This window comes from Ostrinia furnacalis, unplaced genomic scaffold (genome assembly GCF_004193835.3).
Source record: "Ostrinia furnacalis isolate ACB-3 unplaced genomic scaffold, ASM419383v2 OfSCF4670, whole genome shotgun sequence".
Classification (NCBI taxonomy): domain Eukaryota; kingdom Metazoa; phylum Arthropoda; class Insecta; order Lepidoptera; family Crambidae; genus Ostrinia; species Ostrinia furnacalis.
Window position 1 is genome coordinate 234,783 of NW_021134909.1, and position 20,707 is coordinate 255,489.

The 20,707-nt window shown below is 39.1% G+C and overlaps 1 protein-coding gene across 1 annotated transcript; it reads left to right on the plus strand.

Moving 5' to 3' along the window:
* Positions 1 to 1,860: 1,860 nt before the first annotated feature.
* Positions 1,861 to 4,862, plus strand: LOC114359829 (uncharacterized). Its single transcript, XM_028314342.1, has 2 exons — positions 1,861 to 2,039; positions 4,580 to 4,862. The coding sequence occupies exons 1-2, from the start codon at positions 1,876 to 1,878 to the stop codon at positions 4,860 to 4,862; spliced, it is 447 nt and encodes a 148-aa protein (XP_028170143.1). The 5' UTR covers positions 1,861 to 1,875.
* The last annotated feature ends 15,845 nt before the right edge of the window (positions 4,863 to 20,707 follow it).

Below are 20,707 nucleotides of genomic sequence, written 5' to 3' on the forward strand. Positions count from 1 at the left end.
TTGTGCAACCTCAACATAGGTCATGGTAAACTTGTATCATACGCCGACGACACAGCGCTATTATTCACAGCCAAAACCAGCGCGGAGCTTTATGAGACTGCACAGCTAGGTTTTAACATTGTAACTNAAGAGGCTAGCGGTACCATATGGTACCAGCATTTTTTTTCTAGATTACAGGTCCGATAAATTTTTTAATGCTTGTATAGCATTATGTAGACCATAATTATGAACATATTTCAAAAAAACAAAAATCTGACACTTTAAGAAAACTCAGTCTATAATGGGTTAACTACTTATTTACCTCTCAGTGTCTTGAGGCAACTTAAAAACCGGCCAAGTGCGAGTCGGGCTCGCGCACAAAGGGTTCCGTAGCAGCAAATATAATAAACTTATTATGTCAATTTATACACCTGGTGAATGGAGCCTANTTTTTTTTTTTTTTTTTTTAATTATTACTTAATTACTATTTTACGTGTGATCTTTTTTCGCCTGAAACACAGGTTTTTAACCTAGTTCAGGCTACAAAAGACTATTGAAATATATGTAAACTCTAGCATAATAAGTTCTTATAATGTTCTTATTTTGATGAATAAATTATTATTATTATTATTATTATTATTATTTCCATAACACCTCTAGGCGCAGTTTCGATTCAGAAATTGGATATTCAAACATCTCTTTCCCCCTCTTCTCTGCTTGCTGAAAACCGGGCCTTAACTATGTGTAATGTCGATGTAGTATAACTATTTTCTTGTGATGTGGACACAGGAAATAAACCCTTAATTTGCATATAATTTGTGACATAAATATCTTAAAAATAACTTGTAAAAAATCGATCTGCCTAAGGTGGCAATCGAAGCCACGACCTTTTGCTTGTCAGGCTCTTCCATCTGAGATACTTATGCCAGTTTTCACCATCAATCCCTAATTTTTAAGTGACCCCTTTGAAAACAAAATTCCTATTATGTGTTACCATAGGAGTCACTTAAAAATTAGGTATTGATGGTGAAAACGGGCATTAGACACACTGGATGAACTTGTTGATGACATAATTTATCTTTAAGTGGCCAGTTTCACGTCAGTTTTATCAGATTTTCATTCAGTTTGGTAAAGTGTTGGTTACCGTTTTTATTCTTTTGGGAGCACGCGGGCTCCATCCATCGCGAAGCCCTACCGGGACACCTCCATAGAGCACCATGTGTAAGAAAGGCCTGTAGTCAATAACAGTACTTAATTTATGTTTATGTTACGGTTATTGTGATAAATTGAAAATTATGAATAATCGCCCGTTATTATGAATAATTACCGACAGGCTTGGTAAAAGTGATAAATTAATCACATTTATCAGTGATTATTTCATAATGTAACCTTAATACTAACAAACACCATAAAAGAGAACACCGGCTCGTGTACAGCGCTCATGTACAGCATCACATTTTGAACGTTTTGATATCATATATTAATATAATTTGGCAAAATGAGTTTGGAATGTTTTTTGCATAACATTACTTTGCCATAATGCCTATAACACATTGTTTTGATTTAAAGTGAAAAATAGCTTAGGGTGCGGCGCTATTTAGTTTATACACACTAAAATGATCTCATATTAATCACATTTACCAAATCATGCGGTAATTATTCATAATAACCGGCGATTATTTATAATTTTCACATTTATCACTTTGACTGTAACATTTACACTGCTATTCTTAACCCATATGTATATGCCCAGAGGCACGAAAATGACCCAATGGTACATGTTTCCTTGCGATGCCTATAAAAGAAGCTGTAAATATGCCAAATTAATAACATAAAAATAGGAGACCTAAATAGTTCTGAGCATAAATGGGCTAATGATGTATCGTTGCAGATGACATGCGCATACTGCACAGCGTGTCATCCGCGGCAGTCCGCGCGGCCCGAGCGGAGCTGACACGGCGCGCGAGCGCGGGCGCGGTGCCGGCGCTGCTGTCGCTGGCCGCGCCGCTGCTGGCTGCCTCCGCCGCGCTGGTCGATGCCGCTGCCGGGCTTATCATGCTGTGAGTACACTACAGCCTGGTCCGTGAGCACGTAGAATTTCATCCAATAACCCCAAGCTACCCATCCTTATCGCTCGGGCGGAGCTGACGCGGCGTACGAGCGCGGGCGATACCGCTGCTGGGCTCATCATGCTATGAGTATACTTAAATGCGCGATGGGCGGCCGCAGTGACTGTGCGAGCGCGACAGCAATATAATTACGCGCGAGCGATAAGGATGGGTAAGGACGAAATTCTACCTATTAGGGATGTACCGCGGAGTGTACACGCGACGTGGGCGCAGTACCTCGCCGCCCGTGGCTGCCTTCGCCGCGCTGGTCGATGCTGCTGCCGGGTTCATCATGCTGTGAGTATACTAAACGACTATAGACTAAAGTCCAGTCGCCGAGAATTTCGTCCAACTACCCTAAGCTACGCGACTGCACGACGTGTGACCGCAGTGAGTGTGTGAGCGCGACAGCAATATTACGCGCTAGCGACAAAGCTGGGTAGATTGGGGTTATTGGATGAAATTCTACGTGCTCGGCGACCGGACTTTACCTATTAGGGATGTACCGCGGAGTGTACACACGACGTGGGCAGCTGGTGGCGCCGCTCGTGACTCCCTCCGCTGCGCTCATTGAAGCCGCCGCCGGGCTCATCATGCCGTGAGTATTACTGGACCACTTCTAGGGACGTGACGCAGAGTGTAAACGCGCGCGGGCGCGGTGCCGGCGCTGCTGCCGCTGGCCGCGCCGCTGCTGGCTGCCTCCGCCGCGCTGGTCGATGCTGCCGCCGGGCTCATCATGCTGTGAGTACACTACACGACTAAAGCCCGGTCCGTGAGCACGTAGAATTTTGTCCAATGACCCCAAGCTACCCATCCTTATCGCTCGCGCGTAATTATATTGATGTCGCGACTGCGCGGCTGCAGTGAGTGAGTGTGCGAGCGAAATTTTACGTGCTCGGCGACCGGACTTTACCTACCGCGGAGTGTACACGCTACGTGGGCCGCCGGTAGCGCCGCTTGTGACTTCCTCCGCCGCACTCATTGAAGCCGCCGCCGGGCTCATCATGCTGTGAGTATACTAAACTATTGGACCATTACTAGGGATGTATCGCGTAGTGTACACGCGATTCGGGCGCGATGCCGGCGCTGCTGCCGCTGGCCGCGCCGCTGCTGGCTGCCATCGCCGCGCTGGTCGATGCTGCCGCGGGGTTTATAATGCTGTGAGTATACTTAACGACTATAGAATAGTCTATAGTCGCGACTGCGCGATGGGTGGCCGTAGTGAGTGTGCGAGCGCGACAGCAATATCATTACGTGCGAGCGATAAGGATGGGTAAGGACGAAATTCTACGTGCTCGGTGACCGGACTTTACCTATTAGGGATGTACCGCAGAGTGTACACGCGACCCGTGGCTGCCTCCACCGCGCTGGTCGATGCCGCCGCCGGGCTCATCATGTTGTGAGTACACTAAACGACTATAGACTAAAGTCCGGTCGCCGAGCACGTAGAATTTCGTCCAATGACCCCAAGCTACCCATCCTTATCGCTCGCGCGTAATCATATTGCTGTCGCGACTGCGCGACGGGTGGCCGCAGTGAGTTTGTGAGCCACGACCACTATTAGGAATGTACCGCGTAGTTTATACGCGATTCGGCGCGGTGCCGGCGCTGCTGCCGCTGGCCGCGCCGCTGCTGGCTGCCTCCGCCGCGCTGGTCGAAGCTGCAGCCGGGCTCATCATGCTGTAAGTACACAAAACGACTATACACTAGTCTACATGGGTGGCCGCAGTGAGTGTGCGAGCGCGACAGCAATATAATTACGCGCGAGCGATAAGGATGGGTAAGGACGAAATTCTACGGTGACCGGCGACCGGACTTTACCTATTAGGGATGTACCGCAGAGTGTACACGCGACCCGTGGCTGCCTCCACCGCGCTGGTCGATGCCGCCGCCGGGCTTATCATGCTGTGAGTACACTACACTACTATAGACTAAAGTCCGGTCGCCGAGCACGTAGAATTTCGTCCATTGACCCCAAGCTACCCATCCTTATCGCTCGCGCGTAATTATATTGATGTCGCGACTGCGCGACGGGTGGCTGCAGTGAGTGAGTGTGCGAACGAAATTCTACGTGCTCGGCGACCGGACTTTACCTACCGCGGAGTGTACACGCTACGTGGGCCGCCGGTAGCGCCGCTTGTGACTTCCTCCGCCGCACTCATTGAAGCCGCCGCCGGGCTCATCATGCTGTGAGTACACTACACTACTGGACCATTACTAGGGATGTATCGCGTAGTGTATTCACGCGATTCGGGCGCGGTGCCGGCGCTGCTGCCGCTGGCCGCGCCGCTGCTGGCTGCCTCCGCCGCGCTGGTTGATGCCGCCGCCGGGCTTATCATGCTGTGAGTATACTTAACGACTACAGACTAAAGTCCGGTCGCCGAGCACGTAGAAATATTCTAACATTACACAACTGGCAACAATTGCACTGCCGTTTTTTTGTATTTATCGTCTAATAAGCGACAATTTCAAACAACACTTCTCTTTCACAGGTACAAAAAGATCTTCTCAGCCATGAAATCCGCAAACAAGATACAAAAAGACGACCAAACATACATGGAGCAGTTTCGCACCTTGCAGAGTTACACTTGCGACTTGATCAGTTGTTTGTACGGCGAGGAGGCGTTCAGAAGCCGCAACAACGGCATCGTGTTCGAGAAACTTTCTCCTCAACTAGTCGGAAAATTGTACTCTCTAATGCCAGACATAGATACAAAGTTCAGCCTTCGGAACCACATAGCGTTCGCACCGTACACCTATATGCANTTTATATAACTGTAAAAAAGCCGTATTTAAGTACCTTTAATGTTTGACATATGACTTAACTGAGGAGCTACTTGTAGTACCTATGTAATCTAAGTTTTAACCTAAGTATTTTAAAAAATTGTATTTAATATAGCAAATTGTTAATTTATATTTAATCACTAGTTAATGTGTGAGCTTTTTTCGCCTGAAACACAGGTTTTTAACCTAGCTCAGGCTACAAAAGACTGTGAACTATATGTAAACTCTAGCATAATAAGTTCGTATAATGCTCTTATTTTAATGAATAAATTATTTATTTATTATTTATTTATTTTATTGGACATTAGAAAATCTTTTTATTTTCAGATTTAAATTATGAGAAAATCGACATCGATCGATGTTTGTAGACGCAGCAATGTCAGCTAGTTCATATTTCATTGCACAAAATGGTTATGTAAAATGATCTAATTTTATGAATTAATTTATTTGTCACTGTCGTTGAGTTTTAATTTTGGTCTGACTAATAAGACGAATTTTTTTATAAAATAACATCAATAAATCGTACCGCGTATATATTTAGCTAATTAGGTATCTTGTGCCTCATTTAAATTCTCTGTGGCGTATCTTGTCAACTAAAAATTCTCCAATGCAATTTCAACAAATTAGGTAAATTGCAGACATAAATAATTGCTGTAATCAAACAAACAAACATTTTATTTATTTTCATGTATGGGAATTTAGTTTAATATGGTCCAGCGGTGATTTGCATGTGATCAACAATTAGTGGACCTCCCATAGTTTAATGGCATATTTGTTTTGATGATATTCATATTCATCTTTTGGCGGTTTTGTCGCGTGTCCAAAGTCTAAGGGACGATTCACATGGCGAAAGCCATAAAACTATTGATTTATTTACTAAAATAACAAAGAGAAGGAGAAATTTTCGCTTTACCCCACTTCTTGCAACTTTTTTTCGTATAAAAGATATTTTTTTGATAAGAATGTAATAAGTAATGTATTTTTAATTAGCATCAAAGCCAAAGTCAAAATAACTTTATTTGTACATAGACTGTTTAAATAGTTACAAATCGTCAATTAATATTTTGCTCTTAAGGAGCCTCTACATATCTCATAAGTAAAGGGTAAATGTATTTCTTTCTGAGGTTCAGCAGTTGACTCAGGATTATCCCCGCAGGGTAGGTATGCGATTCAACGCACATTTTCCCCGTAAAAAAAAGGATTAGTTGGAGTTTCCGTGTACGAGTAGAATAGATCAAAACTTAGGCGGCCCATAACTAAAGGAGCTCGTGTGAATTAGCCCCTATAATTAGAGCTAGTTTTGACAGCTGTCACTGTTTTAGTTGCTGGAAAATTATTCGGTCCCGGACTTTGGGGAACTTTAAAGCTCGCCTCGTTTACGGTCGTGCTTTATCGCTTTTCGTTATGCTTTGACTTATACTTTTAAATGCCTATTTTATGCTTCTTATCTCTCCGATCTGTTTGTTTGAATATTTAATTACAACTTATCACTGGCTAATCGTAACGCCGCTAGTGATATTTGGAAGTCGTATTTCATTTTTATGTTTGTTACTGTTTACATTTGTTTTTTTTCTTCATAATAACGTTAAGCTTTAGAACAGTATATGGGAAAACGTATTTAAATTAATGTAGAATTTAGAGTAAAAATGAAGACTTAGCTGAAAGCTTAAATACTTTATTTAATTTGCAGTTGCGATACAAATTCTCAATTAGGTATTTGTTGTTTCGATCTCAGGTACAAAATACATCAACGCTCCTCTACTACGTTATTGTACCCACTAAATATTTCCTTGAGTAATGTAGCACTGTAGTTTAATCTTGAATGGGAATCGCAAAGTGAGTGTGTATTACAGTTTTACATTTTTTTGACTACGATTTACTAAAATACACTAAATATGAAGTAACCAACATAGCTCCCAGAATTGCTAAAATCAAGTGGCAGTGGGCGGGGCACATAGCTCGTAGAGACGATGGCCGTTGGGGCAGGAAAGTTCTCGAGTGGCGACCACGGGCTGTAAGACGTAGCGTGGGCAGGCCTCCTACTAGGTGGACCGACGATCTAGTAAAGGTCGCGGGAAGAGCCCGGATGCGGGCAGCGCAGGACCGTTCATTGTGGAAAACCTTGGGGGAGGCCTTTGTCCAGCAGTGGACGTCATTTGGCTGAAACGAACGAACGAACGAACGAACGAACTAAATATGAGTACGCAGTGCAAAAGACATCAACGCGTCACTTGCTACGTGCAGCGCCATCTATTGAATACGGGACTATTCCCACCTCTCGTTCCCACCACTGCAACTCCTGTGTAGCCAGGATCTACAGCTTGACCGTCATAAAAATCCAACCAATGAAGGTCAAGTTTGTCCCGGGGGAAAGTTAAACTGTCATTGGACCCGCAACGAAATTAATCAGAAGAACATAGGAGTTTGAAATTAAGGTTCGACTTCTCTCCATTGCAAAACGGATGACAGGTGACAAACAAAGGTTTATGAAAAACATTTATGAAAAGATATGCACCACGAACTGCTCTGCTCTGCTGTGCTGCAAATCCCCCGTAATTGTAATGCATTNACACACCTTAACTGGAAAAAACATATAGAAACCACTAAATCAAAAATATCACAATTCATATACGCGCTAAATCTCCTCAAAACAAACACAAATAAACAGTGTGCCCTGACCGCTTATTACGCCTATGCCTACGCCTGGCTTCGGTACGGAATCGTCATGTGGGGCCACACCGCCGAAGCTAAAGACCTATTTGTGGCCCAAAAGAAGTGCCTGCGTATAATTGTAAATATTAGCAGAAGGGAAAGCTGTAAACCACATTTTATCAAGGAACGGGTCCTAACTCTCCCGTCACTGTACATAATGGAAGCTGCTCTATTCGTAAAAAATAATAAACATCTGTTCCAAAACGACAAAAATATACGCCGCCGACACCAACTTGCACTCCCAGTCCCTAAGTTAGAAATGTACAGAAACGGTCCACAGTATCGCTGCATCCAAATTTATAATAAACTCCCTGAATACCTAAAAACTGAAACAAAAACAAATACATTCAAATTTAAATTGAGATCCCTATTATTTGATAAAAGTTACTACAGTGTTGACGATTACATGAGTGACCTAACCCTTAAAAAAATGAAAGAGAATGTGTCAATATCATCAACAAAGTAAAATGTAATATAGTGCAATATCCAACTCATAATAATAAATAATATAATAATATAATTTACTATATGTATAATTGTACAATAAAATAATGTAATTATTATTAAGGCTAATTATTACCATTAAGCATTCGTAATTGTTAATGTATTCGTAAATGTTAATTTAATTCGTAGATGTTAACTAGTATTAAATAAGTAAATGTAACTTTGCTACACCCTTACAGGGTCAATGTATGAATGCATGTATACCTGTATGTGCTGAATATGTTATTGCAAATGAATAAATAAATAAATAAATAAAAATAATTGATATATAAACTAGCGGCCGCCCGCGACTTCGTACGCGTGGATCCCGTTTTACCCCCTTTTCCCGAATTTTCTTTGCTATAAACCTCACGGAGCCCGAGACCTTTCCAACGAATGCAAAACCGTGGAAATCGGTTCGTGCGTTCTGGAGTTATAGCGTCAGGGAGGAAAACCCGACTTATTTTTATATAGTAGATAATTAATTAATTAAATTATCACCGGGAAATCTTCAAATTTTACTGTCCACCGTGTCTCGTTAAACACTCGACATTGGCGAAACTAGTGTGCTTCAAATACGCACAATTGAAGCCATTAAACAGAATAATAATGAAAAGATATGCACCACGGACAATAAATATCAATTAAGGGGGCCTATCTTATGAGCAGTTAGCTACCTGTCAGTGATATTTTTCACAAAATCGCTTTAAAGCACGGAAATTTTTCCTTGTCGCGACAAGATCGCTACTTATTGAATGTAATACACATTTCAACACAGTCGGGGCGGGCCATATTTATAAACTAGCTGACCCGGCGAACTTTGTTCCGCCTTAATGGCAATAAATAAGCAGACTTTTTTTTTAATTTCGAACGGGATAAAAAGTATCCTGTCCTTCTCCTGGCTCTAAACTACCTCCCTGACAATTTTCAGCTAAATCGGTTCAGCCGTTCTTGAGTTATAAGTGGAGTAACTAACACGACTTTCTTTTAATATATAGACTAGCTTTCCGCCCGCGGCTTCGCGCGCGTGGACCCCTGAACCCAATTTTTTTCCAAAATAAAATTTAGCCTATGTTACCCGTGGATAATGTAGTTTTCGAATGGTGAAAGAATTTTTAAAAACGGTCCAGTAGTTTTTGAGCCTATTCATTACAACCAAACAAACAAACAAAGTTTTCCTCTTTATAATATTAGTCCTCTTTAGAAATATCGCATACGACCGTGTCTAGTGGACTGACGGCCGATGGTATCACCCCGCGTAACTCAGCGCTGCCGATGCTATCGGCCAATAGTGATGGATGCGACGCCCAACACTCATAATTCCATCAGTTTTACACGCGGTTTTGTTCGTGTTTCACCGATAACAAGCCGATGTTGATGGGTGGTGAATACCTTACAAGAGCCATCATTTGTAGTTAATCTTGTCATCTCTTGAATTAATGTTTACTTGTAAAAACTGTTTCGGCTGAAGGTTTCGTTGGGTGTCGTGTCTTTATGTGTCAAAATAAATATGAAAATTATTCTACTATCGGAAATGGACTATCGAGGCTACGTTGCTCACAGAGGTTGATTTTACTGTAGAAATGTTGTTAAATGTGTTAAGTAGAACAAGAGTCTACGTCTTGTAGTCGTCGTACGTCGTACGTCCGACCAAAGTTGATTTTGATAGCAAGTACCCGACCAATATGTATTACTATTTCTTTAAAGTGCTACACTTTTTTTTATGCTAGACATGGCAGGTATTTGACCGCAATCGCACCTGGTGTTAAGTGAGATGCAGTCTAGGATGGTTCTTTGGAGTAGCTTTCCTGTCCTAAGTATATCGAATTCAATCGTACTCTACCCCTAGATCCGTGGGCCTCGTAGTACTTCTGCCTTTTTAGATTTCTTGCAATCTACTTATTCAACAACATCTTATTGAGTAATATTAAGTTTTAGCATAATCACATAAATAAAATTCTTTGGAAAATACTTCAGAATTTTGTCAAATCATATTTTGAATGAATCAAATCAGAATCACTGATGTAACGAACGGTGCTTTATACCATGAAAAGCTTCGCTCCCGGTGCCGCCCGCCAATTAGCGACACCCACGCAGCGCCACTTCTTTGGAGTTTTGCATCTCATTTGGATAATGTCCACTGTTGAACGCCGACGATGACGTTTGTGTGATGGTAGTGCACAGATTATACATTTGCACTGACAATACAATAGTGTTGTGACTGAAAATGTGACTTTTTCAGAATCGGCGATATTTTAACTAAGTACCTCCTATTATATTTTTTTTTAGTCTGAAAAAAAAAGACATTCAGTTCAGTGCATGCAAACATTCTTTTTTCAATGTGTTCGTTTATTAATGCCTACAATGTAATAAATTGTGAAATCGTATTAATATAGGTACAGTCAACAGCACGTCAACGTAAACACTGTTGGTATCTTACGTAGTTGCGATAGAGGTGACTTTGCAACCAAAATGTTATATAGTCATATAGTCTGATATGCTGTCGACTGTACATAATATTGGCCGAAATGATGATTGGTGATACAAGTAATTTATAGTGATTCGTTACACAATACAGTGAAAGCAGTAATTAGATTATAAATGAGGAAGGAAAATGATTCATGACTTGTTAACATATCCACATTAAAATAAGAAATTTAAGTAGTATTTAATCATTTTCGTTTAGTTTTCATTTAGCATTTAATCACATAACGCATATTAATATTGACTTGTAAACATTTTTGTATAGAAACATCTCAGGTTTCACTTAGAATTGTACCACAGAATAATAATAAGTACTACGTACAGAAGTATTACTTCGCGAAGGTATTTAAAAAATATATGCTCAATGTCATTAACAATATGGTGTAATTTAGCCTGTCTCAAGAGTCAAGCACCATTTTATTGACAAACGTCAGTGATCGGCACTGCGCCGAAGCTATATAGTCCAGTCATTTAAGCTTAAATTAGGTAAGAATCTCGGAATTCGAGATACCCAGCTGTAAGTCTGTAAATACTTGTATATTGACACCCTAAAAGTTGTCTCAAAACCTACATATGGTAGGGTGTAAGCAACTATTAAATTTTAAGGTCAAAGGTCACAAAAATCGGTTTTTTGCGCTTTTTTTGGAAATATCTCATTTCCTATGGGTTTTTTGCTATTTGTATTTATTATCAATATTGTAGAATACTAAATTCTCTACAAATTTTGTTTAAAAAAAAATTTTATACGGTGAACCGTTTTTGAGATAGAGGGCGGAGAGCGCGCGGTCACTGCATCACTTCAGGTCAACTTAAGTGGTTTAGGTTTTTCATACAAAAGGATTTTCCCGCTAATTCCCGTGGGAATTTCGGTAATTACTTGTTGTAAATAAGCTTTAAGTTTACTAAGGTACCTACATGCCAAATTTCAAGCGTCTAACTTCCGTTAAGCGTTTAGATTTTTCATACAAAAGGATTTTCCCGCTAATTCCTGTTCCCGTGGGAATTCCTAAGTAAACTATAACCTGCCCAGGTGTATGAAGAATAATTGTACCAAGTTTCGTTAAAATCCGTCGAGTAGTTTTTGTTTCTATAAGGAACATACAGACGGACAGACAGACAGACAAAAATTTTACTGATTGCATTTTTGGCATCAGTATCGATCACTAATCACCCCCTGATAGTTATTTTGAAAATATATTTCATGTATAGAATTCTGTCCGTCTGTATGTTCCTTATAGAAACAAAAACTACTCGACGGATTTTAACGAAACTTGGTACAATTATTCTTCATACACCTGGGCAGGTTATAGTTTACTTAGGAATTCCCACGGGAACAGGAATTAGCGGGAAAATCCTTTTGTATGAAAAATCTAAACGCTTAACGGAAGTTAGACGCTTGAAATTTGGCATGTAGGTACCTTAGTAAACTTAAAGCTTATTTACAACAAGTAATTACCGAAATTCCCACGGGAATTAGCGGGAAAATCCTTTTGTATGAAAAACCTAAACCGCTTAAGTTGACCTGAAGTGATGCAGTGACCGCGCGCTCTCCGCCCTCTATCTCGAAAACGGTTCACCGTATAAAAAAATTTTTTAAACAAAATTTGTAGAGAATTTAGTATTCTACAATATTGATAATAAATACAAATAGCAAAAAACCCATAGGAAATGAGATATTTCTAAAAAAAGCGCAAAAAACCGATTTTTGTGACCGTTGACCTTGAAATTTAATAGTTGCTTACACCCTACCATATGTAGGTTTTGAGACAACTTTTAGGGTGTCAATATACACGTATTTACAGACTTACAGCTGGGTATCTCGAATTCCGAGGTGAACTTACTATAATGACTGGACTAATAGGGCTGACTTCGGTAAAATGATGTGACGTGAGGTGCCAAACTGCGGAAAATGGCGGAGGAAATACATGATTTAGCATGAATTATCATGAATAATATTAACTACTTATTTACCTCTCAGTGTCTTGAGGCAACTTAAAAAAGCATATTCTGTGTTTTTATTATTATTTAGGCAGTTAAATACTGCACAGTATTTAGTACACCATTTTCTTTATTTTTTTTCATCATACACAAGAATACGCGTGCGTGAGTTAATGTTCGCTCGTATGTGAGGCCTTGTCGAATAGTATCCTGTAGGTGGGCCATCGTGCGTGTTTTGTTTTCGATGTAAACTCGCTGAGATGAACAGGCCTGATTGTACTTAACTTATCGACGTGATAATCCGGAAAATCAGTGACCTTTACATTTGGTCATTCATATTGGCGTTTATTGGCTCTCTCGCATTCCCATACATCTAACGGCACCGGCCCTTACATCGAAGAAACCATTATCTGTCTTGTCTCTCCTCTCAATGGGCCTCAAACCATCATGTCAGTGTTCAGAATTATTTAGCCACATCAGTGGAATGGAAGAAACCTCAATCGATGTCAAAGTTCGTCCACTATCAGTGTTACGACAGAAAGAACTCCAAGAATGCCACGGACAAGCGCACATAAAATTGTATGTTAATGTTTATTCCCATATAAAGCTAGGCGAGTCGAGCATTTGTTACTGGCGGAGAAATCCCAAATTGTCACTTTAAATAATCGTGCTCATTAGTAAACATTTAAAACACGCATTAGGAACGGTGGGTGCCGGCGCCTGCGCGATCGCTATCTCGACACATACAAACATAAGGCCGTCCTTGTCGTACAAGAGGAATTTTCGGTTGATCAAACAGAGAGGGAGGCGCAGGAGTAGTTCCGAGCAAGGAATAGAGAGGTGAGAGCGCGATAGCATCGTGCTTGCGGGTACGTACTAATTAAAGAAAAACTCCTCGATAAATGACTTCACAGATCCTGGGCAGACGTTGCACAATTAAGCCATACACTTAATATCCCGATTAAAACGATTTAATCGACGCACCAAACTTATTAGTCGATTTGTATTTAAATTCGGAACAATGTTTGACGACCCGCCGCGTGGTAATTGGTGATAATCTTTTTAATTGATATTGTTTCGGGTCTTTGTAATTAATTTTATTGACATGGATGCGCACGCGGCTCTCACAAATGAAAATTAATAATTTTATTAATCGGACGCCGTTGACGTTTACCTCTTTAATTGCTTCTTTATCCCTATTTGTTCGGGCACGCTGCATTATTAAATTAACTCTCCGAAACGCCTACAGAGCATTTACAAATTATTTATTTTATTGTTTACCAAATTAAAATATGAAGATGACAGTGACTTCAAAAATACGGACTGTGTTTTTTAGATGCTATCAGTGGTTTTGATTTAAAATATGTAAATGTAATTACTTTTACAACTAAATTGCATTGACATACAAGTCGAGTAAAGTACATAAACAAAGTTTATAATAGTGCAGTAGTTAAAGTAGGTATACTTACACAGGGTTGCCAGGTCCAAAAACACAAAAGCCGGACTTTGTGCTTCATTTGGCCGGACATTTAACCCTAAAAGCCGGACATACCAATAGTATCCCACGGTCCCACCCCAATATAACCTGATACGCGCATACAGTGAGCTCGATAATATTCTGTGGCTCGACTTTCGACTGGCGCGGCCGCCACATAAAAAGCCCAACAAACGCCGGACAGGCCGGACAAGTCCCTAAAAAGCCAAACATGTCCGGTTAAAGCCGGACACCTGGCAACCCTAGATACAATTCTCGTCGTTTCTAACCTTCCTCGTGAGGTTAAAGGCAGACGTATGTCTATTAATATCCACATTTGCCGCAAAAATGTGTAAACATAACCTCAGTGTATTATTTCCCTATACTGAGTAGGTACAGTTAGTCTGAATGTCAACAAAATAGACGGTTGGTGTTAATTGTGCTAATTAGATTTAGGTGCGACTGCGGAGTTAAACTTAGGACAAAACAAACAATTCCAAGGAATCAGAATAGTATTTTATTAAAATGAATTCGGTAAATATCGTCATCTGTGTTAATGCGTAGTTATGTACACTGATATCAGATGTTTATGTAAAAAAACACTAGGTATGTACCTATACCCTGTCTGTAGGAGTGCTCTTTATGTGTCTCTAATGAGCCAATGTTAAAGACTATCACGTGAGCTATAAAAATCTAGATTTCAATTACAAGCTATTTTTACCTGAATAGAGTTAAACCTATCCTTTTAATCAAGGTGGATTTTAACATTTGTCAAAAGTATTTTTAAAACGCATTTTAGTAGGTGAAATGGTCTGGAAATGCATCTATCATAATGCAATATCTCTGAACATAAAGTTGAGGTGTACAAATACGACATTGCCTTCAAAATTAGCCACGCCTCGAGTAGATAATAGTGATTTAGAAAGTGTTAAGAGGTGTTAAAAGCTCAGCTTTCAGCAGATGGAGCATCGCGTGACGCGACGAGCCGTAGATCCGTATCGATTGTGCGCTGAGCGGCGTTTACATGTCAAGATTTGTGACTGTTGGTTGAAAGCTCTCTTTACAATATTCTTCCATTCTCTTTAGATTCTTTGGAAGATAGCGCTGAAGAACAATTTCTTTTCATCCCCGGTTAAAATACTTTATTAACTAAAGGAAAATCAGTACCCAGTAAGAGACAATCAGACTAAGGCTGAGTTGCACCACCTAACTTTGACCGTAACTATGACGATAACCGGCGTTTTTTGTATGGAGTTTGACAGATTTTTGACGTTTGTCAAAGTTAAAGTAAGATGGTGCAAGTTTCAAATTTTTTAAGTGCAAAAATGCTAAAAAAAATATTGTTGCTGTTATTTTGCTCTATTGGCAAGTAATAGTATCCACTGAAATATCCGGGGGGGACTGGGATTCACTGAAAATAACGACGCCATAATCGTAGTCGTCTCATGCACGCACCGTTCGCGTGTCCGCTCGACACCGATCCGATCGGACGTCGACAAACAATTTGGTCAATTACCGATTACCGACCCGCTCGCAGAGTAAACACGCATTCTCTCGCCCATTTGTCAAATGTATTTCACGGCGTTTTACCATTTTATTGCCCACAATCCACCATTTCCACGGTGACGAATCGATTCGGCGTCGTAGTTTCCATTAAACCGAATAAATATTTAATTTTCAACCTTTATGGTAATGGTAACGAAACGGATTGGATTGATTTGTTAATGATTTTAATTGGAGTTGTCGGTTTTTTGGCGGTCGATTGACATTGCGAGCGGTTGGGAAACGTCTCGAGAGTTCGCATTACTTTTAATGGAATGATTGGGTCAATGGTCGAAGCAAATATGAACGGACTATATTCATTGTTCTAAAAACAGGTCGATGTGAAAGCATCGATCGTTGCAAATCGAGATCGTTTTAGGAGAGGTTTTACCGTAAATCTAAAGTGTTAATTTTATTAAGCCATATAGAGAGTCGCAATAGGCGTTTGAATTGGGCTCAATCAATTTGCAGGTTTCCTTCTTCGATAGTGACTTACATAAGGGTCAGAGGGCATTTGCTTAATGAACTGACATGACTGATCAGGCACTTAAATGTTTTTTATATAAGTAGTGATTAAGTGCCTGTTTACTTAGTTTTAACATGTATTGATATCTGTATAAAGGTACTCTGCAAGAGTTAAAAGAAAATGAAAGAAAAATTAAGTAACACTACTCAAATTAGTCTCGTTCAGTTTTGAACAGTTAATAGCGGTGTTAATAAAGTTTTTGCAATAGTTTGATCTCGTAACTTGGCAATTTTTGAGTTTTTAGATACCTTATCGACGATCGATAACTTCATTGATCAGAGCTTACGGCGTGTGAACCGCACGCGCGGTGCCTAGTAATCATAGCCATTAAGACATAGTGGGCGAGACACTAGCTCGAATTGTTTTTGGGTTCTTTATACATAAATTTGGGGAGGCCTTTGTCCAGCAGTGGACGTCATTTGGCTGAAAAGAAGATACATAAATTAGGATCGTGAAAGTAATAACTTTTCGTAATAAAAGTTGTGTTATTGAGAGCAGATCGCTAAATCAATCAAAGGCCCTATAAAATCAACAGTACCTTCACCGTGAAAGAAAAACTTTTTCTGACATTGTTTTGATGATACACAAGTGTGGCCTTCCTTCTGTTTGTTTTACGATAGCCATGAAGTGCTATATGTAATTTAATTGGAATTATTAAAAACTAAAATCTGAACTTCCAAAAATCCTTACTTAAAAATTCATCACGTTTTAGATAATATAATGAATTAACGATCTAGTAGGTAACTATTTATTTATTATTTATTTGTTTCCTATACAATTATGCTCGTCCTTGTCATAAAGAACATGTCGTGATGGGTTAATGTATAATTTGGAGTATATTAGTTCAGAAATGATTACATTTATTTAATAATGAAATGACAGAATCACGAATTGAGACATAAATAATTTTATTGACAGCGTAATGCTGATAATATAGTAAAACTTATTTAAATTAACTTCTTGATTATGCAATTATGCATATAATATATAAGTATTTTATTCTTTCATTGTAATTTCCTCATTAGTTATGTACGTGATGATTTAGCTTTCAGTGGTTTCGCAGTCTCTACAATTTTAGTTGTCCAAAGGTGATGTAGAAGGAGAGGTAGATTGGGTTTGAGACTGGCTGAATTTCAATATTTAGACCAATTTTGTCCATAATCTACGTGTGACATTGAATTGAGTTTTGTTTTCAACCGACTTCAAAAAAGGAGAAGGTTCTCAATTCGACCCGTATGTTTTTTTTTCTATGTTTGTTACGCGATAACTCCGCCAATTATGAACCGATTTGAACAAATCTTTTTTCGGCATATAGGTAATACCTCAAGGGTGGTCCCATTTAAATTTAATAATAGAAAAAACAACCCCCAAGGGTGGAAAATTGGGGATGAACTTTTTTATACGCAATATCTCCGCCGATTATAAATCAATTTGAACGATTATTTTTTTGTTGAATAGGTATTATCAAAAGGGTGGTTTCATGCGAATTTGAGGAAAATATTTCACCCCCAAGGGTGGAAAATTGGGGATGAACTTTTTTTTATACGCAATATTTTTAATTTTTAGTTTTTTTTTGTGTTCACGCATTTGAAGTCGGTTTTATTTTTTTAAAAGTTATCTAATATCGATTTAAAACTATTGATTTATTTAAAATATCAACTCACTCGTGTCCTTATTATTGTCGCTCTTTTACCGAGACAACTCATTAAGTATTGTGATTTTAGCACGAAGAATAAATTCACAGGTTGTAAATTTCAAAACATATTGCCACAACCGAATATGTAAGTGCAAAATAATAAAATTTAATGGTATGTTTCCTTTATGTAAATCGTGCCATGTTTCCTGTATGTAAATCCTTCAAACAAAAGTTTGACAACGTTGAGTGTGTTTCTTCCATGTATCATCACTTCTTCTTGGCAACAGCCGTAACGTGGTCGTGGCGCAGTATGTTAAAGACATTAATTTTAAGATAATCTATCGCGTAAGTGACTCGAGATTTCATTAAAATTACATAAAATACTGTCGCATGTATCGCGTCACAGTTGCTACACTGCACAGCTTTTTACTCCATAAAGGTAGCAAGAAGGATGCAGGCCGCTACCAACCGGGCGATATGAAAATCATTGGGGGAGGCCTATGTTCAGCAGTGGACGTCCTGTGGCTGAAATGAAGATGATGATGACAGCTTTTGCACCATATTTGAAGAAGCCCTTAATATTTTCAAATAAATTAATTGCCTTCTCTTTTACTTATCCTAAACAACTGTCCTCTAGATAGTCTGGAAACTATCGCCTAAATTGTACCGTCTCTTTTGTGTAGGTATTTCTTACTTTTCTTTTCTTGTTTTGTGTGGTGTCAATAATGTTCCACCAACCTATCGATATTTAACTCTAACTAATGATGTTCCAAGCGTGTACCTTTCAACTCAGCGGTATATTTCAGAACGATTCATATCGATCGAAATTGCTTCAATCCTTTATGGAATGTAAGACAAAAAAGCTGACAAACAGATCTTCACACCGATTTCACATGCGTTATAGATAAAGTGATTAATCACGGTCGGTTTGTGTGAAAGCCGATGAAGACGTTACCGTAATAAGTATAATAACACGTTAAACATGCCCCGTTTAGTGATGCCCGACACGTACCGGGAATATATCGATATTTTTTATCGATAGACTTCTAACTTCATTGACGACTCGGGTAGAATAATCGAGCTATTCTGGTCTGATACATCAATTATGACTATATTTCTTCAATGTATCATTTATTATGTACTTAAGTTGTTCCTTTTGTTATTTGAGACTGGGATAGAAAACATTAAGAAGTATACTTAACTGATCATCCCGTAGGGGATCAGATCGGCAGTAAGTCCCGAATTATAGTTTTTCCATCCATTTTTATACAGATGAAATTTAAAATAATTTTCAGTAGAGTGAAACTCTAGGCATATCGCAGGCATTACTTGCAAGCAACGACGAATCGTGTTTTGAAAACATATCAAAATTTTGCGTTGCCTTGGTAATTGCACAAAACAACACCTAGGTAAAACCAATGTTGGAAAGTGAACAACAAACAAATGCCTACTAAAATACATATACGAGTATTTATAGAGGGTATGAAATAAAATGTTGTCCATAAAAATCTAAACTTATTTTCAATATGTAGAAAAACAAGCACTGAAACAACGACTACACTTGCAGTGTGATTTTAGAAGCAATCATTTAAAAAAATATCGTATTCTATCGACAAAGAATCGATAAAATCACAGTATTACCTTATTAAAGTTTATTAGATCTATAACTTTAATAATGCAAAACGCTTTATTATTACGTAATTATACAGCATAATCGATTATTACAGCCCACGATTAATTGGAGTATCGATCGCGACGAATCATTCTTTACTGCATATTATAAAATCTGATTGAGAAAATGAGAACTATAATCGTGTTTTGGGTGAAATATAACAATAATGTTTTTTATTCTGTTTGTACAATGACAGTCTGTCAAGGTTTTGGTGACTGATAACTGTAATTTCAGTCGTCATTCAGGGATATTTATGAGGTTACCAAGAAGCAATTAAAGCTTTAACACCTTCGTGTGGACATGTGGGGATAATACAAAATTTCAATGACACTTATTTTATCACTAGGGTAAACCGACAGTCATTGGACGCTGCCAGTCATTGGACAAAACAACCCTTGAATTTTCTTAATATGAATATTCCTTCAAATACAATGAATATTCCTTCAAAAAAACGCCCTTTTATCTCCATCAGTCGGAATCTCTCAGTTGTTGAAATAGAAATGCTATTTTTAATTCAGTAAATAACTGTTCAATAACTTTTTTGTGTCCAATGACTAGCAGTTTACCCTATTTATTTATTTTACTTTTTTACACGACCAACCCTCACTTAAAATTAATTTGAATTTGATTTAGTCGCAGTCTACTCGCAGTGTACACTGTACAGCAGCTTATTTGAAACTTCACAACAGATACAACCTAACCACTATCTGGGAAACCTAGCAAGCACTTATCAAGTTAATTAAAATTAAGCTCTCAACGTTCCGATTTAGTTAATCGGTCGACTTAACGTTAACGGGTCTCGTCGCTGCGAAATATTGAAGCGTTGCTAATAAATGAGATGTTAGCTCGTACTTATGCGCGTGCGCCGTTGTTTATGGCGTCGCGACTCGCCGTAGATACGGGTTTCGCGTTTCCGCTTTAGGGCTTAGGGTTGGGATATTGGCACTCAAAATTTTAGGTAGTCTTCTAAGATTCAGGGAAAGAAGAAAATGTCTCTGTTGTTGTCCTCATGATGAATGAAGAAGAAAATCACTTCGTTCTGTTTTTCGCGATCATCTGAGAACAACATGCCTGCCTTATGCAATTTTTATATGTATATTGGTGGAGGCAATAAGCTTTACAATACGGAATATGTATTCTCTAGCTAGGATAGGAACACGTACCACATGAGTAAATTGCAGCCTCAGATTTACTTAGGTCAAAATGAGTAGGGAGCTCTTCAAATAACCTTTACCTGGTCACAGCAGTACCAGATGGGAACAATCCTAGACTGCATCCCACTTAACATCAGGTGCGATTGTGGTCATATACCTGCCTTGTTATGCATAAAAAAGCAAGATCTTTAAGCTAAGGTATAAAATAACCTACC